We start from the raw sequence: 25067 nt of genomic DNA, 5'->3' as shown, positions 1-25067 counted from the left end.
ATTCCAAGAATCGAAAGTGTAGTGCGATAAAACCGTTTTAAATTGAAGTTGGTTTCTGCAAAAGTAAGAAAGGGTTGCAGAGAACTGACTTCTCGTGCTAATGTTTCAGGGTGCTTACCATCTCTCTGACCCTGGCAAGTGGGCGGTGGGCCACAGTCTCTGCGCCTTCTGGAGGAGAGGGAGGAAGGGGGCTGGATGAGGTTTGGTTTGGTTTTAGCTTTAAAATTTTCTGAGCTTTTGTCCTTAAGAGTAAATATGGATAATTCTTTCATTTGTGGTAAGAAAGGACATTTAAATTAATATATTTAACCCTTCCCTAGAAATATCCTAAAATTATTCTGCTTAGTTAACTCCACTTGCGAACCTGTTGGCCACATGATACTATGACCTTTATAACTGACGGGTAATACTGTATAATATAAAAGTGCAGGCGTCACGGTGACCTTGGCCTCACCACAGTGACCTGGTTTCTGCAGGTCCACGGAAGAAGTCATGCCATGTTCTCACACTTTTTTGATTCCCGGCTAATTTCCTGCTCAAGTGAGCATGTGGGCACCATGCATTAATTTTCTGTGTTTACATGATTCGTGAAGTGAAAAAAATTATTTATATATAATGTGATGAGACTACCTATTAATATTCTAAGAAAAATAGCTCTTCAGTTGAGTAATCCGTTCTATGACTAAACAAAACTTTTCATTTATTAGTAGTTATTAATTATCAACCTATCACTAATATGAAACACTTTTTACATTTAGTTATTTCAAGATTACAAAGCATCAGTACCCTTAGCATTTTAGTTTATTATAAATTGAAACTGCAGCAAAAATATCTGTTTTGTTCTACTATATTTTCTTCACATATTAGCTGCACTTTGATGTGTATATATTTTTGCCGGAAATAGAGGTGTGACTTACGAGGGAAATTTTTTTTTTCCTTCAGCTCCCATGTTCTACACCTCCTGCTGCCCCTATCCTTTGCCACCAGTGTTCTCAGGTCCTGCTGGGGGGACAGAGAAGATCAGAGGTGAAGGGTAGAGATGGCAGAAAGTGGGGTTGGAGCAGCGGGCTGGAGGTAGGGTAGGGAGCATGCAGAGGACGATCAAGGCGGATCAGCGGGAGGCGGGCGGCTGATGGGGAGCGTTACACGTTAGCTAGGGGCAACTGGAATTACCTCTAAGAAAAAAACAATNCACCAGTGTTCTCAGGTCCTGCTGGGGGGACAGAGAAGATCAGAGGTGAAGGGTAGAGATGGCAGAAAGTGGGGTTGGAGCAGCGGGCTGGAGGTAGGGTAGGGAGCATGCAGAGGACGATCAAGGCGGATCAGCGGGAGGCGGGCGGCTGATGGGGAGCGTTACACGTTAGCTAGGGGGCAACTGGAATTACCTCTAAGAAAAAAACAATTTTAACATCTAGGGGTGATTACTTGGATGATTAAATTAAAAAAATAAAGATAGTACCTGATTTATATTTATTGCCACTGTGACCCTGTACACAGATAAAATCTAAGATTTGCCATGCTGTCTTACCAACAGGTTGTGTGTCCAATTAATCATTGACAAAACTTGGTTTTCATTGTAGATCAAAGACCAAGCTCACCAATTCGACATCAGGGAAGGAATGACGAGCTTGAGCGCGATGAAAGAAGAGAGGAACGGAGAGTAGACAGAGTGGATGATCGAAGAGATGACAGGGCCAGGGAACGAGAGCGGGACAGGGAGCGGGACAGGGAGCGGGAGCGGGAGCGGGAAAGAGAAAAGGAAAGAGAACTGGAGAGAGAGCGGGCGAGGGAGCGGGAGAGAGACCGGGAGAGAGAGAAAGAGAGAGACCGTGAGAGAGAGAGAGATCGGGACCATGACCGTGAGAGGGAGCGGGAGAGGGAGCGAGAGAGGGAGAAGGAACGGGAGCGAGAGAGAGAGGAGAGGGAGAGGGAGAGAGAGCGGGAACGAGAACGGGAGAGGGAGAGAGAGCGGGAACGAGAGCGAGCCAGAGAGAGGGAGAAAGAACGAGAGCGTCAGAGGGACTGGGAAGACAAAGACAAGGGTCGCGAGGACCGCAGAGAAAAGCGAGAAGATGTCCGAGAAGACCGGGGTCTGCGAGATGGACACGATGAGAGAAAGTCAAAGTAAGCAAGGCTGCGGATCGGTTGTTTAGGCTACCTCCCCGTAGAGGATGCAGAAATTTCCGCTAAATGCTTCTGAGTGTGACCCTGATGGCTTATTGTATATTTGGTGTTGAAAATTTTTTTAATTGTCTGGAAAAAATAATACTTTTTTCATTCTCCTATTTATGTATTGAGGGAATGTAATTAATCATTCTTATTTAAGAATGATGACACCGTGACTTATTCACCTGCTATAGATTTGTTTTTAACAGGAAACCAACATAAAAGTGAGAATCATTGAACTCAAATCATATCCACTTTATAACTAGTTCATGGAGTTGACTAGTTACAGGAGATGTTGCCGATGCAACTCCTGATAACCCTCCGTGATTTTGTGTTCTGAGAGTCTGGAGTCGCTACCCCCAGGCTACTCACGGAGTCTCAGCTCTGGGGGGTTTCTGTGACCTCTGTGTGACTGGGGGGAGGGGGCACAGGGGGTCCTCTCTTGGACTGTGGAGTATAGTAGGTAATTGGAGACAAAAATGTATTATTATTATTCCATAAATACATCTTAGGGCATTTTCACCCTTAAAAAAAAAACTAAAAGTAATCTATTTGCTCAAGTTTCCTGGGAGTCTGGGGTTACGTTTGTGTTTTCTGTTGTACCACCTTCTCTAAGAAAGCATCGGGAGTGATGTTTTTCCGTTCCTCCACTCCCGTCTTCTGCACTAGTCCCGGCTCAGGCGGGTTTTCTCCAGGTCATGGCTGAGGCACCGTCAGCTCAGCAGCCCTCTGTGGGGGGCACTCACTCGTTGGGGAGTAGACCAGGGACCGAGCCGGTCACTGTGGCCGGGAGGATTTGGGCTCTGGTTGGTCGTGTGTGAGGTTTTACAGGCACAAGACCAAACTTGTTGGAGTCACCTGCTCTGTAAGAAATGCCACCTGGGGTAAAGGTGTGGTTATGTCTGCTGAAGCCGACTGTGAGAGTATTTTATACATCTTTGAATTCTTTGTTTCTGCCTCCAGCCCATGGTAAAGACAGACTGTGCTTTAGGCTTTTTTTTGTTCGTCACTGTTGTGGGTTGTGGTTACGGACAAATAACAGAGCACAGAAGTGGCAGCTTCTTCCATTAGGCCTGTAGCCAAAATATTCTGTAGTTCACCCTCATTTTATTAAAAGAAAAAATCTTACATTTGCATAAAATCAGATACTACCTTTCACATATACAGGCATATAATGCATATTGTTTCTCTCATCTCCAGTGCGCTCTTCAGCTCTCTTCTCACGTCAAAAGTCTGAAATCTCTCTCTTAACTGATATGCATCCTGAGCTTTGATTAATACTTTTTAATACTTTTCCATGTTTCTGATCTCTGCTCACAGTAGCAAAAACTTCTTGTTTTTCTGTTTGTTTGTTTGTTTATGTTGTTTTGTGATGGGGCAAGCTGGGCACTGATAAAGGACCTCCAGGGCGTGGCCAGTCAGCTCTGTGACAGCAGCGGCTTCTGTGAGGTTACATCTGGGTGTCTTGGTCATCGTGCTGTCTCTGCAGCGGAAGTTACTAGCACTTTTTATAACTGCTGTTAATCTAGGTTTCCAGACTAGCGATAGTATTTATTTGACTCTAGTTTTATTTCTATAGGTACTGCTTTGAAATTAAAGGGTGTTTTTTTTTTGCATGTTTTAAATTGTCACTTATTCTAGTGTATCTGTTATTTCCTGCTGGAAATCAAATCACTTCAGAAGTTAGTCGTTTAAAACAACAGTGTTTTTGTTCATGAGTGAGGACCAGCAGTTTTGGCTGGGCTCAGCAGGGTAGTCCCGCTGGGGTCACTGGAATCAGTGCGGCAGTTCAGCTGGGTCTGATTGACCTCAGACGACCTCACTCACAGGTCGGGGGTGCTGCTGGCGGCGGTTAGGCATCTCCTTCATCCTTCACCTGGCCTCTTCTCCGCCAGGAGTCTAGGCTCTGCTTTTACACGTGATGCTGGAAACACACCAAGCGGGCAAAAGCAGAAGCTGCAAGGCTTTTTGAGTCCTGACTCTCAACTAACACACTGCACTTTGCCACATTCTCCTGTCATAACGAGGCACTACGCCAGCCCAGACTGGGGGAACGGGAAGGCACAGTGCCCGAGGATGGGCGGCGCTTCTGACGCTGACGAGTGCGCACTTGGGTGTGTGAGTGGTCGCTGGGCCTGAGCCCGCTGCCTGCTCCACCTGCCCCTCGTGTGTAGCAGCGGCTGTCGGAGAGGTGATGGCGCTCTGACGCGTTCTCCACGTCGACCGTGGAGAATGGTATTATTAATAATAGTAACTTATTAACAAACACTGTTAGTTAAAAACTTTAGTAAGTCAGCATTTATTGAACCTACAGGAAAACACCAGAGTGACTTAAGTGCCCAGAGATACAAACCACCACCTATTTAAAGTTCAACTGAAGAACAAACGTAATGAACATCTGAATTATTTGTCACCAAGCAAGTGGTCTAGTTTAAAAAGAGAAAAGGAACTAATTTTCATACAACGTGTCTGACTTATGACATAACTAACCTGTTCCTCATTACGACTGGTGTGGAGGTGCAGTCGTGTGCCTCGTACCCCCATTCTCAGGTGAGGGAAGTCAACTTCGGGGCCACACTGAGCTCACCCAAGGCCGGGTCGTGGTGGTGTGGCTGTCCCTTGAGCTCCTCCTTCTGGTTCTGGAGCCAACTCAAGGTGCAAATGGGAATTAATAAGTCAGGTCCAGCAGAGAGTCATGCACGCTCTGCGTCCTCAGCTGTCTGTTTCCACCTTGCGCACTTGTATCCAGTGGTTTTCAGTTGCGCGATTCTACATGTGTGACAGGGAGACAGGTTGCCATGTATTTTAAGTTCACGGTTGTAAGTCTTAACAAATGAAGGATTTTATTAAAAGATTCTAGACATCCTTCGTATGCTACAACTCTGATACTATTGCTATCTCACAGTTATATATTCTAGTTACAGTGAAGAAATAATAGTAAAAAGCAGTAAAGAAACCTCTCTCGCCCCCTGGAATTTACAGATTGCGTCTGTCTGCCCCATTTAGGAAGCGCTATAGAAACGAAGGGAGCCCGAGCCCGCGTCAGTCCCCGAAGCGCCGACGCGAGCACTCTCCCGACAGCGACGCCTACAACAGCGGGGACGACAGAAGTGAGCGGGGTCTGTTCTGTGTCTGCACGTTCCTTTGCAGCCGTGAGGCCGTTCTCTGATGGGAGAAGGGGGCGATGGGTGAAGGGGTGTGGTCTTTCCTGCTCCGCGCCTCCGAGGGCCTTCTGTGTGGCTGGAGGGTGTGCTGGAAATCACAGTGACACTGTCACTTCCCACTGTCGACGGTAAAGCCACGAAAGATGAGTTGATTATTATTTGTATTCGACATGCAGGTTTGTTGGCTCGGTGACAGTGTGGTTACTTTTATCCTTTTGTGCAGACGAAAGGCACAGGCTCTTGAGCCAGGTTGTGCGACCTCAAGAATGTCACTCTCTCAGCCCGTCACACTTCCCAGAAGACAGGCAGGGTCGGTGGAAGGAGGAAGATCGTAAACCAGAGCGGAAAGAGAGTTCCAGGCGCTACGAAGAGCCGGAGCTCAAAGAGAAGGCCCCCCCGGCAGATAAGCAGAGGGAGCAGAGGGAGCTCTCGGAAGGCTCCCGGCTGCGGGCGCAGGACGTGATGGGACACCGCCCGTCCGAAGACCGTGACCTGTCCGACGGAGCCCACGATGAGAGCAAGAAACGGGTGAAAGTGCAGAAGAAGCCTGTTAGAAAAAAGAGAGAGGAGGACGTGGGCGTGGAGAGGGGAAACACGGACACAGCATGCGAGGACGGGCAGGTGTTTTCGCCCAGAAAGGGACTGAAGAAGCGAAGTGTGGAGAAACGGCACAAGCGCCCCAGAGGCGATTCCGACCTTTCTGACGAAGAGGCAGCCCAGCAGAGTAAGAAGAAACGAGGCCCGCGGACGCCCCCTCTGATGGCCAAGCAGGGGCTGGCCACACTCCCCGGCGATAAGGACGTGGCGGTGGAAGACGCTCACAGGAGAGAAGACACGGCCTTCAGTGACTGGTCTGATGAGGATGTGCCTGACCGCGCCGAGGTCCCCGAGGCCGAGCGTGCTGCTGCGGCTGTCACCCCTGGCAGGACGCCTTCCCCATCTTCCCTCCCCCCGCCTCCTCCTCCCGTGGCTGCCGCTGCCACGGTGTCTACTGCTCTCGCCACTGCCACCGCCGCCGTCGCTGCCTCTGCCGCTGCCATTTCCGCCTCGGCCACCCCCACCAGTGCCGGTGAAGACTCACACAGAAAATGCCACAGGGCGCGAGTAGAGAGAGGGGACGCCCCTCACGTGAGTGGGGACGACATGTCCCACCGCAAGCCCGTGGGTCAGAAGAGGAGCAGCAGCCTCGGGAGCCACCGGAGCCGCACGCCCGGGCGGCCGCGCTCCCCGTCCAGCGAGTCCGCCCACCGAAGCGGCGATGACCAGAGCGGTCGGAAGAGGGTCCTGCACCGTGGCTCGAGAGACAGGGAAAAAACAAAGGGCTTGGAGGTGGCGGGAGAGAGGAAGTCCAGGATCGATGAGCTGAAGCGTGGAGAGCCCAGTCGGAGCACCTCCTCGGGTGAGCGGGTCCTAGCTAGCCAGTGCCCCTGTGTGTGCACGGTGTGCACAGATCTCCGGTTCACGGTAAACGCTCGGTTGGTTGCTTGCCCCCGCCCTGAATTTCAAGGAACTTAATAGAAGTTTAACCATCTTTCCAGGGTGGTAGCTGTCGCCACATTGATACAACATCACGATAAAGGTGCATTCAGTGATGTCAGTCTGCTTAACATCGAGATTTTGGTAGTACATCTTGGTGGGAGAACTTACGTATTCAGCTCCCTTGCCGATGCCTAAAATGTTAACCTTCCTGCTCTCCCAGCAGCTGGTTCTCTTTTGACCACAGAAAATAAAGTAGGGGACAGGAAGGGGTCTGATAGAGAAGGGAGTGGTTCTGCGAATGCTCAGCCACTTCACATCCTTCTCTGAGATGTGGTCATAGTGGAAATAGACAAGGAAATGTGTATTTTAAAATATGTTATGAAACATTTTATGTATTTTTATTATTTTTTTATTATTAAAATCATCACACAAGGACATGCCCATCAATCCTGCAGATGGAGGAAGGGAGAGAGGGAAATACTGATGTGAGAGAGAAACACTGGTTGGCTGCCTCCCGCACGCACCCCAGGTGGGGATCGAACCCACAGTCTTTTGGTGTATGGGATGACGCTCCGATCCACTGAGCCACCTGGCCAGGACTACTTTAGATATTTTAGCACTTTGAGAGAGCAGTTTTTCCTTAAATGAGTTCTTTGGATAAGTGGGAATAAATACAGAAAAAGATAAATTGTAAGCTTTAAAGGGGCCTAAAGTGAAGCATTTTATTTCTGTTTGACACATCAACTCTTTGTATGTGATATGTGTATTTTAGATCGCCGGGATTCGAGAAGCCATAGTTCAAGAAGAAGTTCTCCCGAGTCGGATCGACAGGTTCATTCTAGATCCGGGTCATTTGATAGCAGAGATAGGCTTCAAGAGCGGGACCGGTACGAGCACGACAGAGAGCGGGAGAGAGAGAGGAGGGAGACGAGGCAGAGAGAGTGGGATCGAGACCTGGACAAAGACTGGTCACGGAGCCGGGACCGGGACAGACTGCGGGAGCGGGAGCGAGACAAGAGGAGGGACTTGGACAGGGAAAGAGAGAGGCTCCTTTCCGATTCCATGGAGAGGGACAGGGACAGAGAGAGGACTTTCGAAAGCTCTTCTCAGATGGAGTCTGTGAAACGCAGTGAGGCAAAACTGGAGCCTGAGCACGAGCGAGACCTGGAAGGCACTTTCCGAGACGCCGGGGCTCTGGAGAAAGAGCGCCCGGACAGAGACCCCGCGTCTGTGCAGGGGTTTGAAGACACCGACAGAGCTGAGAGAGCTGAGAGCGTGGAGGGTGAGTCACGACTTCCCGTCCGTCCACATGCTGCTCCGTTCCTGCTCCGATTTCACGGGGGTTTTCTTTCCCAGGGTCATCTGCTGATACGTGCACACGCGCGCGCGCACACACACACACACACCCTTCCATTGTTTTGTAGGGAAGTAGATTTTAAGAGGCAGAGTCATATTGTATTTTTAAAATGTGTTCTCATTAGTGTCACCAAGGCAGACTTGGTGCATATGAGTCTAAACGAAATGAAAGATTACTTAGATGCAGTGTTTATAGATGATGAAAGACAGAAAAATGGTAAAAATTGAAGTGACTTCTTGGTCCAGAGAGCCATTCAAAAACTCCCCATGGTTCCTGTTTTGTAGGGCCCTTGAGAACAAGCACATGAAACAGTAACGCCTCCTGAAAGCGCATTTAGGGATAGACAACTGTGGGGTGCGGGGTCCTGCCCCTCTGCCCTTGCCCCGCCCTTTCCACACCCACTTGGCCCGTCTGCTCTGAAGGGCCGAATGCTTCAGCCCTCTTGCACCGCCTTTTCCATCGTCTCATGGACCTTTTCCTTCTGTCTTCTCTTTCACTCCAACATCAAGTCCCCACTTACGGACTGTTACTTCTGAGAAGCCTTCTGTGCTACAGGCCCGCCCTCTTCAAAACTGACCTGGCCCTTGTTGAGGCCCTGCACTCGGATGGCGTCCCTGTACCCTGTACCAGTTTTACAGTCCTTGGTTTCCTCGACACTCTCTGTGCTCCTTTGTAAAGGGCTGCGTCTCTGCGTCTTTGCGTCCTCGCTCCCACAGCCAGGGCACAGCGGACGGCTAGTCCCTGGGCACGTGCTTTGCCTGCACGCACGTGCCCTCCTTTTGCTCTTCGCTGGGTTATAACCAAAGCAGTAGTGACGGCTCCCGAGAATTCTGGAAGTCCTGCTTCTGCGGCACCATCCCGTTCTGAACCCAGCGCTCACACCATTGCTCTGACATCATCTGTCCTCCTCAGGACCCCAGGAAACTTTGGGGTGCTTGCTGTATAAGCAGGAATACCTCACTGTTCCTTTTGTTTGCCATATTGTAGCCTTGGGCCCGGGGTAAATTCACATTCTTTGACAGTTAAGCAGCCTTACATCTTCTGATTATCAGGTGAAATATTCCAGCATGCCATCTGTTCCATGTTTTTCCTACTTGACAAAAACACTGTCTCAACATTCTTCGGTCATACCTTCCTCTCACTCATTTTCGAGTTTAAATAGTATTGTTTGTGAGCCATGGTACCACGGGGTACAGCCGTGGGTGTAACTGAATGTAACTGACCTAGTGAGTATCGTTCCCTTGTGACCATTTTTCTAAGTCATTCATTGGCTCTGGTCGTTGATAACAGAGCATAGAAGTTTATAGGTGAATTACCCACTGTGAGATGAGGCATTTTATTCACCTAAAATGGGAAAATGAGTTGGATAAACTTGCAAAATTAAGAACCCTATCGTTTGCACTTATGTTCAAAATTGGTTACCTCGTAAGTGAATTGGTGAGGGTGTAGGAGATTAGTGTAGAATTTAATAGACTAGAAAAGTAGTAGAGTGACTAGAAATGTCTCGTACTTCACTGTACTCGCTGCAGATTTTGTCATGAAGGGTGCTGTTGCAGTTTGAAAACTAGTGTTGTAAACACGGTCAAGCGTATCAGTGCGTAAGGATTAGGAATATTGAATGTACTCTGTAATTTTAGGTAGTTTAAGTTCACAGCTAACTCATCAGGAGACCGGGCAGTTGAAAAAAGTGGGTAAAATAAGGAAATAGAATGTACACCTGTGGTAATAGTAAAAATGTGTTAAAATTGTATTACAGCCTTCTTTATAAAATCGTGTTCACTAATCAAAGGATAACACGGGACAGGGAGGATGAATTGGGAAATGCAGGGAGAATTAACAGTGCTTTTGCATTTTACCTCCTGCTGTAAAGTCCTTCATGTGAGCTAAATTCTGCGCACTAAAGATGAAGTTTCAAACAAATTTAGTGAAGAAATTTGCAAGTTTTTTTTTAAATATATTTTATTGATTATACCATTACAGTTGTTCTATTCCCCTTCTTTCCCCTCCACCCGCACACTCCCTCCCCCACCCTTCTCCCCCCCTTAGTTTATAACCACGTGTCTCAAGTTCTTTAGGTCCTATATTTCCCCCACTATTCTCACCCTCCCCCCTATCTATTTTCTACCTACCATCTATGCTATTTTCTGTGCCTTCTCCCCCCTTCTCCTCCTCCCACCCCCCTGTTTCTAACCCTCCGTGTGTTCTTCATTTCTATGGTTCCACTCCTGATCTAGCTGTCCTCTTGGTTTGCTTTTGTTTTAGGTGTGGTTGTTAATAACTGTGTGTTTGCTGTCCTTTCACTGTTCATATTTTTCATCTTCTTTTTCTTATATAAGTCCCTTTAGCATTTCATATAATAAGGGCTTGGTGATGATGAACTCCTTGAACTTGACCTTATCTGAGAAGCACTTTATCTGTCCTTCCATTCTAAATGAAAGTTTTGCTGGATAAAGCAATCTTGGCTGTAGGTCTTTGGATTTCATGACTTGGAATACTTCTTTCCAGCCCCTTCTTGCCTGTAAGGTCTCTTTTGAGAAATCCGCTGACAGTCTGATGGGTACTCCTTTGTAGGTGACTGTCCCCTTATCCCTTGCTGCTTCTAGGATTCTCTCCTTCATTTTAGTCTTGGCTAATGTAATTATGATGTGCCTTGGTGTGTTCCTTCTTGGGTCCAACTTCTTTGGCACTCTCTGAGCTTCCTGGATTTCCTGGAAGTCTATTTCCTTTGCCAGACTGGGGAAGTTCTCCTTTATTATTTGTTCAAATAAGTTTTCCACTCGTGGCTGTTTCTTTCCCCCTTCTGGTACCCCTATAATCCGGATGTTGGAACGTTTAAAGATGTCCTGGAGGTTCCTAAGCCTCTCCTCATTTTTTTGAATTCTCATTTCTTCATTCCTTTCTGGTGGGATGTTTTGTTCTTCCTTCTGGTCCATTCCATTGATTTGAGTCCCAGTTTCCTTTCCATCACTATTGGTTTCCTGGACATCTCCCTTCATTTCAATTAGTTTAGCCTTCATATGTTTCTCTAATTTGTGACTGTACTCTACCAATTCTGTGAGCATCCTAATAAATAGTGTTTTAAATTGGGCTTCTGAGAGCCTGGCAATCTGTTGGTCGCTTAGAGTTATTGGCTCTGGGACTTTGAGTTCTTCTTGAGCCATCCTTTGGGCTATTTGTGCCTGTTAAGTAGCAGGAACGGAGCCCTAGGTTTTCACCAGAGCAGGGCAACTTAGTCGCTGGGTTGTGACGTTGTATGTGGGGGCGGGGTCAAAGAGGGACAATGGCTTCTCTCCAGCGCCCGCCGCCGCAGCCGCCGGCGCCGCGACCCCCACCAGCACCGCAGCCACCACCGTCACCAGGGCCACGCGCCCCGCTCCTCGGCACGCGGGTGTGCCACCGCTGTCAACCCTCCACCACTGGGTTTGCCCCCTGGGGCCTGTGTGGTCCGTCTCACTGCGCGCGAATGTGCGACCTTGGTCAGTCTGTTCCGCACCCCGACTGGTTCCGGGCTGCCTGCGCTCCTAGATCTGCCCTGGCTGACCCAGCTCCGCTGCTGGCTCCACCTCTTACCGTCCTCGTTGAACGGTTCGTAGCTGTCGGACTTCCGTATAATTCGGTTTTCTGGCTTCTGGATGTGTGGTAGTTCACCAAAACTTTTGTTGTATCCAAACTTGGTTGTGGGAGAAGGCACAATGTTTCCACCTATGCCTCCATCTTGGCGGAAGTCTCGAAATTTGCAAGTTTTTTAAAAACTAATGAGTTTAGCTAAAGAAATTGGTGCATCGTTTTGAAGTTAGCAGATTTGTTGGATTTACTTAAAGTTGTAGTATAAAAATTAACACCACAGAATGTTGGCACGTCAGCTCTCACACCTCATGTTGTAGCTGTAACCGTAGAACCTGTTTTGGTGCAGCTGTCCGTGCTGTGGTCTCGGCGTTAAAATTAAGTCTGCCTCATTGAATTTTTCAGGTTTTTGGAATTATCAAGTGTTTTGAATAACTAAAGATGTCATTTTCTAGTGAAAAGATGCTTTTCTAAGTTTTCTAATGTGCACAGCCTCTACGTCTTTGGCTCGAATTAGATGATGTCCTTCCCTCTGATGCCCTCTCTGACGTGAAGTTCATGTTCCCAATCAGCAGGAGATGACGACTCCAAGTTAGACGATGGGCAGCACTCCCTTGGCTCTGGTGCGGGCGAGGGCTACGAGCCCATCAGTGACGACGAGCTGGATGAGATTCTGGCGGGTGACGCGGACAAGCGGGAGGACCAGCAGGACGAGGAGAAGATGCCAGGTGGCGATGGGCGTGGCGGCGGGGCTCAGCCGGGCGGTTCGGGCGTGGAGGGGCTGTTGTTCCCTTTCCTGCTGTGGCAGTTAATCACAGCCAGTTAGAACTTTCCCTTTGCGTTTTAATTAACACCACAAGGCCAATAATGATGAAAATTATCATCAGTAAAAATCCTAAAATGCTGCGCTCATTTGTCAGTAGACTTTGCCTATGAATTGGGAAATGCCTCACTTAAAACAGTGAAGTTGTAAGGTGCCCTTTTTGCAGTTTAAGATTCGTCTTCTAAACAACTTGGGGTCGGCCCAGAGACCGATGGCCCCGCAGTGTTCTTCTGGGTGGGGGTGTCTGGCGTGGAGCTTCACAGCGTGACCCACAAACAGCCTTTGAAACGACTGTTCTCAGAAATTGACTGACAGTTGAGATTGTGTTTCAACACTAGTCATGCACCTCTTTCGTCGGTGTTAAATTCAGTGATCGCTTTTACTTACAGTACCTGGTGTCTTGCCAGAGCGTACTCTGTCAGTCTCCCCACTTAGTCTGGTTGTTACTGATGAGTTTTGGGTTTTTTTAAAATCATGTGAGGATCTTTGGGTGTATAGAATACTCCATTTTATTTTTACTTAATTTGATCTTCTATTTCACAATTCTTCCTACTAAGGTAGAAGGTATGTATAATTGTTATCTGTATCATTGGCTATCGTGTGTTTCTAAAGAGAACATTATTTTAATTTCTTCAACTGCTCCTTGTCAGTGGATTATTTATTGTCAACATTAATAAGAGCAACTGTCTGATACATAATTTCTTCATGGACCATTTTTAAAAAGTAAATCTGTGCATGTTTGCACGCATACACATGCAAGTAAGATATCTAGGTTTAACCGTGGAGGAATTCTGATGCCAAGTTCCAAACATCACACCTATTATTTATTCTTAGTGAAATGGTGGGATTTTTCACTGGGATCCCGCGAGCGATTAAAGAGGTTATTCATAGGAATCGGTTTGCTCGGGTTTCCGTGTGCTTGCCTGTTTTCTTTTGGGGAGAAAGATTTTTTTATGTAAAGGTTCTTAGTTTCTAAACATTGGTGTTTATAGAAAAGATTTCATCTTAAGAATATGGAATTTTGGTTTAAAGTACTTGTTATTTAATGGTTTTCCGTGTTTCACAGTTTACATTTCTCTGTAGATAATAAAAATGCTGTTACTTGGTGTAAAAAGGTTCCTGCTCTAACTCTTTGCAGACCCACTGGACGTGATCGACGTGGACTGGTCCGGGCTTATGCCAAAGCGCCCGAAGGAGCCACGAGAGCCAGGGGCCGCGCTCCTCAAGTTCACGCCTGGGGCCGTGATGCTGCGAGTCGGGGTTTCTAAGAAGCTGGCGGGTTCCGAACTCTTTGCCAAAGTCAGAGAAACATGTCAGAGACTTTTAGAGAAGCCCAAAGGTGACTGCGTTCTGCTTCGATGTATACTGTGTGCTATAGCTGCTGAGATGCTGGTGGACAGGACTCTGCTCTGTCCTCACATAGCACCTGCAGTGTTGGGGCTGTTTTTTAATCCTCGCCCAAGGAGATGTGTATTGATTTTTTTTTAGAGGGAGAGAAACGTCAGCGTAAAAGAGAAACGTGGACTAGTTGTTCCTGTATACACCCTGACTGGGGATCGAACCACAGCCTTTTGGGGTTCGGGGCAACTCTCCCAGTAACTGAGCCACCTGGCCAAAGATATGTACACACACATGTGCGTGCGCACACACATGTATACATTGCATGACTGGGTACTCTGGACAGATGGTCTGTCCGTGGAGTGTCTGGCCAAGTAATACAAAAAACAGACATTTATTGTATCTGATACAAGATACAAGAGACATTGTACATGGGACAATGTTGCCTCAGTCCCCTTCAAAGTAGGCACCTTGGGAGCTCACACAGTTCTCCCAGTCGCTAGTCGCCATCAGCTGCCCTGTCCTATTTTCCTGAATCTCATCAGTGGTCAGAAATCTCTTTGATTTCCAAAGTGACTTTCGTTTGGGGAAAAGCCAGAAGTCTCAGGGCACCAAATCTGGGCTGTAGAGGGGCTGAGTCATCTGAATGGTTTGATGTTTCGCCCAAAATTCTACGTGAGACGTGATGCATGAGTGGGCACATTGTTGTGATGAAGCCATGGAGGAATGTTCAAGGTTAACACAAAATCTGATGCAAATTCATTGCTCTGCTTGCTCAATCCCTTTGAGTGCGATGGCCACACCGTGCACACGCTCACTCAGTGCCACCTACCGCCCCCACTGACTAGTTCAGTGAGGGTGTCATTATTCACGTACGTGCATTCCAGGCCACTCTTCTTGGCTGCCAAGTTACATCAGTATTGCGCAAACCGCTCTCACTATATTAACAGTGTGTATATACACAGACATATATGTATATATTTATTTAATTCTCATGGTGAGAATTCCTTTTTAAAATTTGTTTTGAGAAAATTGTAAGCTCACAGAGTAAGTTGTAAAAATAGCACGATGGTCTTTATTGCAATTACACTGATCAAAGTACTCGGTGGATTTCGCAGGGCTAAGTGAGGCACAGCCCGGGGAGGTGGCCTAGGTTTTCCGTAGCCAAGCTGGTTGGATGCCTTGGCGAGCCCTTTGTCCTGGGAAGTGGGAAATTCTGCCCAAATACGGTTGTGTAGGTTGAACACTGAACAAAGCTGTTAGAAACTTGGCCTCTAGGCCAGCTGGTCTGGTCCCATAGACACACCGCTTGCTGGCTGTTCTTTAGTCTCTCCGAGTTTGGCCACCATCCCCAGCTGGGACTGTGACGGCACCCACTGCAGTGACTGCCAGGAGGGGCCAGTGGGTCACACGAGTAACAGAGGGGTCCCTGATGCGTGGTAACACTCCCCAAATACTCACCGCTACTCTGTAGTTTGAGAGTATTTTTATCACACTGGTTTTAGCCCTTACTGAGGCACCCTCCCATTATTCCAGAACACTCTGTGTTTAGTTTATGGATGGTTTTGCACTACTTGTCTTCTTTTTTGCTGGCAGCTGATTGATATTAATGCGGAGAGGGTGTCAAGGAAAGGGGGTAAAAGGCGAAAGCAGCGTTATTTAATTCTACATCATGTTCATGAGAATAAGAAAGTTTAGTTAAAATAATTAAGCTTTTTCTAATACAAAATTGAAAAAAATTGTTTTCATAGTTTCATGAATCCATGTCCTTCCTTCCAGGCCTTAGTGTCAAAACTCGGGCTGTCAGTGCCCCAGTCAGTGAGCATAGAATGTATGTGCAAGAAACACATAAATGGTGGCTGTGAACGTATTTTAATCTGGAAAGTGGCTGAAAGCTCGTTGCCCCACTCGCCCTCGTTTGGTCGGCTCTGTGGTCTGAAGCAGGGCGCTGCCGTGGGCATAAAACGGCAGAATGAAACCCTGGGGCCTTCCCCACCTCCAAAGCTGTTTGCTTGCTCCTGTGACTTCGCTGATGGCATTTCAGGTCACAATCTAGTTTGATTTCGCTCTCTGTAATACACAGTTTGACCCTGGCTTAATGACGGCTTAATCTCAGTAATGAACATAAGCACTTCTGATGGTCGCTCACCTGTCAGCCTGTGTTGTGCTGTGGGAGCTTTGTCAGAGGGCTGGTGTGAGGTGCCGCGTGTGGGTTTCCTGAGGCCACAGCCTGGCTTACTTTGTGTCCATCGCGATCTGCTCTTACTGACGACGCCGTCGCCGAGAACCCCCTGCCTGACACGCAGTAGGTGTTCAGGCAGTATCTGTGAAGTGGCTGATCCCAGCGGTTTTCCGTTGTGCTGGTCTGTTTCAGTGCCCCGTACTGAAGAAAGCAAATGCCCACTCCATGTGTAATCTTCAAAAACATGCTAAGAACCATAAATTCTTTCTTGAGAGCAGAAAACGTGTGTACAATTGACCCTTGAGGGACACAGGGTTGGATTAGGTGGTTCTGGTCCATTGCTCTGACTTCCTTTTTGTCTGCTTCAAATGTAGCCCCTTTATTAAATCTGTCCTTGACTCACCAGGGGTTTTTTAAAGTTTTTTTTAAGTTTTTTTAAGTTTTTTTTAAGTTCTTCCCTACCTTGGTGTTATGCCTCAGAACTAAGTGATTTTAATTGAATACACTGTCCAGGATTTTGTAGTGACCAAATCTAGGATGGAGTGTGCAGATTGTCTGACCAACACCTAGTCGCTTTCCTAACGGATTTTGAAGAGGTCACAGTCTGCAGTCACATTATTATACTTGAATCTTATGACTATAAAGTCCTGAAATCTAGAATTTTCAGTAGAAGTGGATGGGATGCAATATTCTGAATTTGACTTCACTAATTCTTAACTTGAACTTTTCTTCCCAGTCATAGTTAGTGATCAGTGTCTAGACTCTCTCCCCCAAGTCTGCATGTCTTATATCTTAAACTGGCTGTGAGAATGTTTATTTTGTTTCAGACTCGCAGAGAATAGATTGCCTTTTATATAAACCAATTTTCATCAGCACTGTTAACTTTGAAAATTATATAAGAATTTTCATCACCATTGTAGACTGTGGCATATTCATCTAAGCAGTTGATGACATGTTTATATTTTAGGAAAACTTAATGCATATTTATATATTTTTTAAAGATGCAGACAGTCTTTTTGAACACGAGCTGGGGGCTCTCAACATGGCTGCCTTATTGCGGAAAGAAGAGCGAGCCAGTCTTCTCAGTGACCTCGGGCCGTGTTGTAAAGCCTTGTGTTTCAGGCGGGACTCTGCGATCCGAAAGCAGCTGGTCAAAAATGAGAAGGTACTGTCGTTTCCTGGGAACAAACGCAGAGAAAAGCGTTTGTTGACGTTGGGGAGTGGCATGGCTTTCATTCGATTGCTCTAAGGTGAGGTCATGGTCTCATCTGTATCTTTGAGTTTGGCTTTCTAGTTTTTTACACATGTAAAAAACATTCTGTTATAATTTATAATACTTTTTATACTTCAGTATTTTATTTGTGTTGAATAACAATTTGTTATTCAAAAGTTGATGTATAAAGCTTAAAATACTCTTTGTAAAATACTTTTTTATTTTATTGTGAAAAGTTCCTTTAGATAATAAATCAACTAGAACTTTATTTAAATTGAAGCTTAAGGACAAATATTCCCGAGAATATGGTGAGAATATTTATAGAAATACTGTTTCTGAGATTGTATCATGTTGAAAAGAGAGGGAAATAAATGCAAGTGATTGTATGTAAGCATTTACTGGAGAAGAGCGAGGGAGCTGCAGTGTAAGGGAAGTAGGAGTTAGCTTCGATCTGGAAGAGATCTGATCATGAGAATTGGAAACCTCTCAGGCCTTTAAAGTGAAGAACTGGGACTTTTATTTGGGGGCGTGGTCATTGGTGGGCATGGGTAGCCAACATAATTTTTTCTAACATGAGCAAAAAATGAATAATGCTGGAAGGCTCCCAGCACCTGATTTTAAGATTTTCTGCAAAGCCATTGCACTCGGGACAGTGTGTCGGTGTCAGGACGGTGTGGCCGGTGTCATCAGACAGGTCAGAGAGCAGGGGGCGCGCTCAGAGTGGCGGGCGGGGCAGGAGTGGAGTTCAGGAAGAGAACCGCGTGGACAGGGCTGGCCAGTTGCCAGGACAGTTTTAAAAAGTTTGCTTTTTTAAAAAAAATTAAACTTTATTTTGAGATAACTGACTTAAAATTTAAAAATTTTATTCTGTGACAGAGACTGAGAATGCAAAGACAAGTATATTAGGAGAAAATACTTGTAAGTCACATTTTGAAAAAGAGCTTGTATCCAGAATATACCCGTATTTTCGGACCATAAGATGCACCTAGGTTTTAGAGGAGGTAAATAGGAAAAAAAAATTAAAGCAAAAAATGTGGTAAAATATTTAATAACATAAATAACATAATATTTTCACCAATGTAAATGTAAACAGAACTCAACAGCAGCATTAATAACACCCATCATTCCTCCCACATTTTGGGGGGAGGGGGGAGAAATGTGCATCTTATAGTCCGAAAAATACGATATAGAGAACTCAAAACCTAACTTAAGAAACAGGCAACCCTGTTCTTCTGAATGAGTGGAAGGCTTAAGCGGACAGCACCCGGCACCCGGCACTTGCTCGGCACCCGGCAAGTGATGGACGTCTAAGAGTCACGGTGCAGCCCACAGGAGAAATGCTCCACCGCACAGCGCTTGCGGGCACTCACTGCTTCCGGCGCTTGACGCAGTTCCGGAGTTGACGACAGGTGCTGGGGAACCGGTGCCGGGGAACCGCTGTGGACGTAAAAAGTTGGTTTCACTGACTCACAACTTACAAAACATCTTTTCAAAGCAGAGGTGGTCGGGGCACCACCCTGTTCCTCTAAGGACCCTAGCAGTGACCGAGAAGGCCGGATGCCGGGACGAGCAGCCTGCACTCCGTTTCATTACACGGGTGCGCAGAGGGCGCCGAGGGAAACTGCCGGACGCTGCCTCCCACCTCCCAGCGCTGCCGGCGCGCGTTCACTTACAGCGGCAGAGACGCGCTGTCTGCGGGGAGGGGCGGCTGCTCACGGAGCCCACGCCCCACGGGGCGCGGGGGTAGGGGTGGGGGCCGGCTCCGCAGGTGAGAGTATTTCTACAGGTCGAAGGTGCAGGGCCTTTTCTTGTTAGAATGAGGTCAGGACTGGTGGAGAAGGTTCCTCCATTAAGCAAGATTGCTTTCTTTTCTATGGTTGGTTCTTCGAGTCTGAAAACATGTCCCAGTTTGCTTTTGAATATCCAATATAGCTAATATCCACCTCAAATTAATTTTTCATAGAGCTTTTACACTTTTGTTAGAAGTTAGCCCGTCTTTCTCACCGTCCACCATTCACGTCCATTTCTAAACAAGCTTTCCTGCTGTCCCGCAGGGCACGGTGAAGCAGGCCTACACCGGCGCGCCGGTGGTGGACAACGAGCTGCTGCGGCTCAGCCTGCGGCTGTTCAAGCGGAGGAGCGCCTGCCGAGCCCCGGGTCCCGACAAGGCCGAGGACGGCAAGCTGGCGCCGCCCGAGCAGGAGCTGTGCGCGTCCTGAGGCGGAGGCTCGGGGCTTTCAGCGTGTGGCGGTGCTCGGTCCTCCCGGGAGATCCGGTTTCACCAGCGTTCCGGGACAGCAGCCGAGCAAGCTCCTCAGCCAGGCCACGAGAGTGAAGGACGGTCGCTCTGACGCTTAAAGGCGTTGGTTTGGCTAAACTGAGATTTTGTGCAGTACTTAGTGCTCGTGAAAAGTAGTGTGACAGCGTCTAGAGTCAGTAGTGTGTTTGGTGCATTTTGTTAAAACTGGAGTTTGGGGAAACGGTTGTCACTGCTTCCAGTCTGTGGAGGTTTTTCTGAAAAGGAGCCACTGGCGTGTCCTGGGCCCTTCCTGGACGAACTGCAGCGTGGCTCAGGAGCTGTGTCCATGGCACCCGTGCACGCACGTGTGCTGTGCACCACTGCGCCGCACAGAACACAGGGCCTGGCCCTGCGCCCGGTGTGTGGGCAGCGCGCCGCAGGAGGGAGGAGCCCAGAGACTTTTCCTTGCCGAACATCTAAGAAAGTTACTTAATGGGTCTGTGTTTTTCTTTCTTTAATATGTTCATTGTTGCAATGTATACTGAATGCATTTGGAATCTAAATGGTTTTGTTTGTTATCAGAGACTGTCTTCTATTTTTATTTTTAATAAACATGCCCTCTTCCCTTTTCTTGTTTTAGATTTACTTTGCTTCACAGTAGCATTATTCCTGGTATTCTGAAACATTTGCCATCAACATCACCGGCCAGGGTGATGGCTTAATCTTTATTAACCTGAAAGTTTGTGTTGGCAAAGCATCCCACATCGCTGCCACCTGTCTGGTTGGGTAGATAATAAGTTATATAGTACCTACATTGTTTTTTAATCTTTTTCTTTTTTTATGTTTCCATTACAGTTGATATTCGCTGTTAGTTTCAGGTGACCAGCATAGTGGGCAGACATTTCCATAATTTATAAAGTGATGTTTCATACCTCAGCTACTTCACTGCTCAAGTCCTTGCTGTTGGACAGCTGTTACTGACGTGCGGCCAAGATGTGCTTTACAGCAGGGCAGTGCGTGCAGCAAACCGAGAGTGGACAGAGCGGTGTCATCTGAGCTTTGAAACACGAAAATCACGTTTTTCAGAGCTTTAACCTTTGATTACATTAAACTGGCTCCAGCCTCTAATATGTAAAATGACTTGCTTTTTAAAGATTACAGTGTATCTGCTTTATTCTGTGTGTAAATATTTAACTCATGAAGTAGATTCGTAGAAGGACTTGAAATAGGCTCAAAGCTGTGAAGTATTGGGGGAGACAGAAATAGTAATAATAACAGTAATAATAATAAAGAAAACCAATCAAAATTGCAATTTGGTCCTTAACCTCCAGCAGTTTTCTGTCTGACTGTAAGCCTATGATAACTTGTCTCCGTGGTTTTTTATTGTCGCTAAAGGTAACCAAGTTTCTTTTCAAAAACTTCAGGAAACATTTATTGTGCATGTAATTTGTGCAAGGTACTTGCCCAGCAAAGGAAACGGCAACCTAAAAGCATGTGTAAGAAAAATAGACAACAAAAAAACTGATTTTCTTGGTATCATTTCCCTTTCCAGTTAGTCAACGTTTTGAGTAAAAAAAAAGTAAACATTATAATCACTCTGAAGAATGTACACCCTTTAAGAAACTACTTCCTGACTATAATGGACAACCTTGTTCATGGTAACATACAAATTTAAGGTCCCAGAATGTCTCACGCTAGTCCCCAGAATTGTGAACTGTAACAAAAATGGTGCTTCTGTTTTGTCCACCAACTTTAGGAATGTTTCACAAGTTGTTCAGTTACAGAATGAAAATTGCATACGTACGGGTGGTCCCTGGTTTACAATGGTTCAGTTTGCAATGTTTCACCTTTATAATGGTGTGAAAGCAACACATGTTCGGTAGAAATCAGCTAGGATGCACTGAGGTTTAGTAGGTTAAATGCGTTTTCCAGTTACGATGTTTTCAGCCTCCTGTGCGTTTATCAGGACACAGCTGCATCGCAAGAAGCACCTGTAGCTGAATTTCCCACATAGTTGAATCTGTTTGCCTTTTAAGTGTGAGGATGTTTTTATGTCACGAAAGAAAATTAGAGAGTGATCCTGTTTCCCTAGCCACAGCATTAGAAGCATTATGTTCGCAGTGGGAATGTACTGTTAAGTCTCATAATTTTTTAAAGAGTTCATACATTCTTTGTATTGCTAATTAGGTAGTTATAGAGTTCTAACGCAGATCCTTTCATTAACTTTCTCACAAAACTCTTGGGCCATAGTTACTACAATCTGTACTCCTGAAAATGTCTTCCCATTCATAAATTATTTGCTGGTGGAGTCAAAGGTCTCCCATAGCTGGGGGATCAAGATGGTCCCGTTGCCCTAATTGCACAGTGGCCTCCAGCTGCGGGCAGCGATGTTGGTCTGTCTGTGGTCCAAGATGCGGTGCGAGTCCCCACGCACACACATCCTGGCAGCGGTGGGTTCCCTTTGGCCGCTGCCCTCACCGTTTGGTCAACAATGACGCTCACTTACTGCAGAGCTGGGAACTTCACGGCAATTCCTAAGTGCAGGTACGTGATGCAGCGTGCTGAAAAATCAGACCCGTCACTCCTCTGTTCCGATCAGTAGCTGCAGGTTGCCTTCCCAGTCCTACCCCATGGTTGCTTTAGGGTTTTATGGCTCAATCTTTTTAAATAATATTTTCTTTAAAAAAAGATTTTATTTATTTTTAAACAGGGAAGGGAAGGAGAAAGAGAGGGAGAGAAACATCAATGTGTGGTTGCCTATCACACACCCCCTCACCGGGGACCTGACCCACAACCCAGGCATGTGCCCTGACTGGGAATCGAACCCACAACCTTTTGGTTCTCAGGCCGGCACCCAGTCCACTGAGTCACACCGGCCAGGGTGATGGCTTAATCTTTATTAACCTGAAAGTTTGTGTTGGCAAAGCATCCTACACCACTGCCACCTGTCTGGTTGGGTAAATAATAAGTTATATAGTACCTACATTGTTTTTTAATCTTTGTATTTTTTTATGTTTCCATTACAGTTGATATTCGCTATTAGTTTCAGGTGAACAGCATAGTGGTTAGACATTTCCATAATTTATAAAGTGATCCTCCAGTCTAGTACCCACCTGGTACCTCACATAGTTATTACAGTATTATTGACTGTATTTACTGTGATGTACTTTTACACCGTGACTTTCTCTAGTCCGCAAATGAAGACATGCTTATTGATATTAGAGAGGGGGGAGGGAGGGAGGGGAAGAAAGACATTGGTTGGCTGCTCCTTGTATGTACCTTGACCTGGGGGCCGAGCCCTTCGGGTGATGGGACAATGCTCCAGCCAACCCAGCCACACTGGCCAGAGCTCTCGTGACTGTTTTTAAACTGTTGCACTTCCTAATAATCCCTTCGCCTTTCTGCCCCCACCCCACCCCCTGCCAGTCTGGCAGCCATCAGTCCTTTGTACCTACGAGTCCACTTTGGTTTGGTTGGGTTCTTTAGGTTGCACATGTCGGTGAGGTCTTCTGGCATTTGTCTCTGATTTAGTCACTTGGCACAATACCCTCTAGGTTCATCTGTGATGTCGCAAATGGTAAGATTTCATTTTACTTTTATGGTTGAGGGTAGTCCACTGTACAGATGGAGGGGCACTTACGTTGCTTTCGTGTTTCGGCTGTTGCAAATGCTGCTGCAGTGAACATGGGTAAGTAACTTTGTGCATTGCTGTTTTGGGTGCCTTTGGATACCCAGAAGTCATGACAGTTCCATTTTAATTTTTTTGAGGAACCTCTACACTGCTTTCCGCAGGGGCTGCCCCAGTCTGCATTCCCACCCACAGTGCACGAGGGCCCCCCTTTCCCTCATCCTCACCAGCCCGTGTTGGTTTTTTAATGATGGCCATTCTGACATGGGTGAAGTGGTCTCATTGTGGTTTTTACGTTTCTCTGATGGTTAGTGATGTTGAGTATTTTTATTTAACAAGTGAGATTAACTTTATTTTAAATCCTTACTCAACATTTCCATTGATTTTAGAGAGAGGAAAAGAAGAGAGAAAGCGATGTCAATGTGATGGATCGGTTGCTTCCGCACACAGCCCGACGGGGGATCGAACCAGCAGCCCAGGTGTGTGCCCTGACCAGAAATTGAACTGGCAGCCTTCGGTGCGTGGAACCAACGGAGCCACCCAGCCAGGGCAGGGTCTGCTTCATTTTCAATGGCTGTGCAGTCCCATTTTATGCGTTTGTGACATTTAACCTGTCTCCTCGTATTTTAAATGTCTGCTGACACTTAAATGGTGTCAGTATTCTAGACCATGCTGCCATGAAGGGTCCCGTGTACCTTGTTTTATCACCGGGACTGTAAGATAAGGGCCTACCAGTGCTGTCTGCCTGTGTGACAGAAATGAAAACGGGCTGCCACCTGGCGCGCCTTCTCTGGCTCAGTGACTGCGAGCAACCACGGAAGAGGCTGATGGTGCGAAGCGCTGAGTGGGCACCACGTCCCAGGGCCGCAGGAGAGGTCTACCCGTTCCGTGAGCGAGCTCTGCGTGGTTCCAAGCATCTCGAGTCACGCACGTGGACTGGCGGCGTGGTCTCCACTCTAGACCTTCGGAGATGAGCACTGGTCCTGGGCGGAGGCCCCCAGCACGACCCGTCATTCTGCCTGCATGCTCTGCAAACGCGGTTCAGTGTTGACTGTCCTGTCCCCACACCTGTACGGGAAGTGCGCCTCTCCATCTCACTCTGTCCAGTGCGGGAGCGTCCCCTCTGCTTCCCCTTCCCTGGTCTGGCACCACAGGTGTCACGGAGCCCTGCTCACACCGTCCCCTTGGAGTCGGTGTGTGAAAGAAGCTGCGGACGCCGCTGGTGCCTGGAGCATTTTCTCAGCCCCTTCAGACTCGGCGTCTGCATCTGGCTCTGCACCCCGGGTCAGATACACTCTTTAAACCTTCAGGTTTGGGACTTACTTCGTGGACAGGGGCAGTGTGTGCCCATGTCAGCGCGTGGCTGTCCAGGGTTCTCACTCCCATCATCAGCCTGTAAATACCTGTGTGCTCTCACCAGTGATACCAGGTCTGCATTTTCCAGTTGAACACGGAAAAAATAATGGCCTGCTGTTGTTTCAACTTGCATTCTCTTGTTTGTTTGTTTTAAATATATTGACTATGCTATTACAGTTGTCCTATTTCCTCCCTTTATTCCCCTTCACCCTGCACACCCCCTCCCCCTGGCATTTTTAGTTCATGTCCATGGGTCGTACATACAGGTTTCCTGGCTTCTCCATTTCCCGTGCCCTTCTTAACCACCCCCCCAGCTCCCCCACTGATAACCCTCCACGTGATCTCCAGTCTGTGATTCTGTTCCTGATCTAGTTGTTTGCTTAGTTCATTTTTGTTTTTGTTTTAGGTTTGGTGATTAATAACTGAGTTTGTCATTTTACTGTTCATATTTTTTATCTTTTTCTGAGATAAGTTGCTTTAACATTTTATATAATAAGGACTTGGTGATGATGAAACTCCTTTAACTTCACCATACTTGGGAAGCACTTTATCTGCCCT

General features: G+C 46.9%; 1 protein-coding gene across 2 annotated transcripts in view; it reads left to right on the top strand.

Annotated features, from left to right (window-relative positions):
- Positions 1-20155, top strand: part of ZC3H13 (zinc finger CCCH-type containing 13) — a 43533-nt gene extending 23378 nt beyond the window's left edge. For both annotated transcript variants that reach the window (XM_037057617.1, XM_037057616.1), the window contains exons 12-19: positions 1581-2124; positions 5173-5276; positions 5554-6729; positions 7582-8091; positions 12306-12458; positions 13692-13892; positions 17075-17238; positions 19341-20155. In XM_037057617.1, the coding sequence (XP_036913512.1) occupies positions 1581-2124; positions 5173-5276; positions 5554-6729; positions 7582-8091; positions 12306-12458; positions 13692-13892; positions 17075-17238; positions 19341-19505 (3017 nt within the window). In that variant the 3' untranslated portion in view covers positions 19506-20155. The remainder of the gene's footprint in view (positions 1-1580; positions 2125-5172; positions 5277-5553; positions 6730-7581; positions 8092-12305; positions 12459-13691; positions 13893-17074; positions 17239-19340) is intronic.
- The last annotated feature ends 4912 nt before the right edge of the window (positions 20156-25067 follow it).

This window comes from Sturnira hondurensis, unplaced genomic scaffold (assembly GCF_014824575.4).
Source record: "Sturnira hondurensis isolate 20B ecotype Veracruz unplaced genomic scaffold, ASM1482457v3 Scaffold0009719, whole genome shotgun sequence".
Lineage (NCBI taxonomy): Eukaryota > Metazoa > Chordata > Mammalia > Chiroptera > Phyllostomidae > Sturnira > Sturnira hondurensis.
This window is presented reverse-complemented; position numbering and strand designations above follow the sequence as displayed.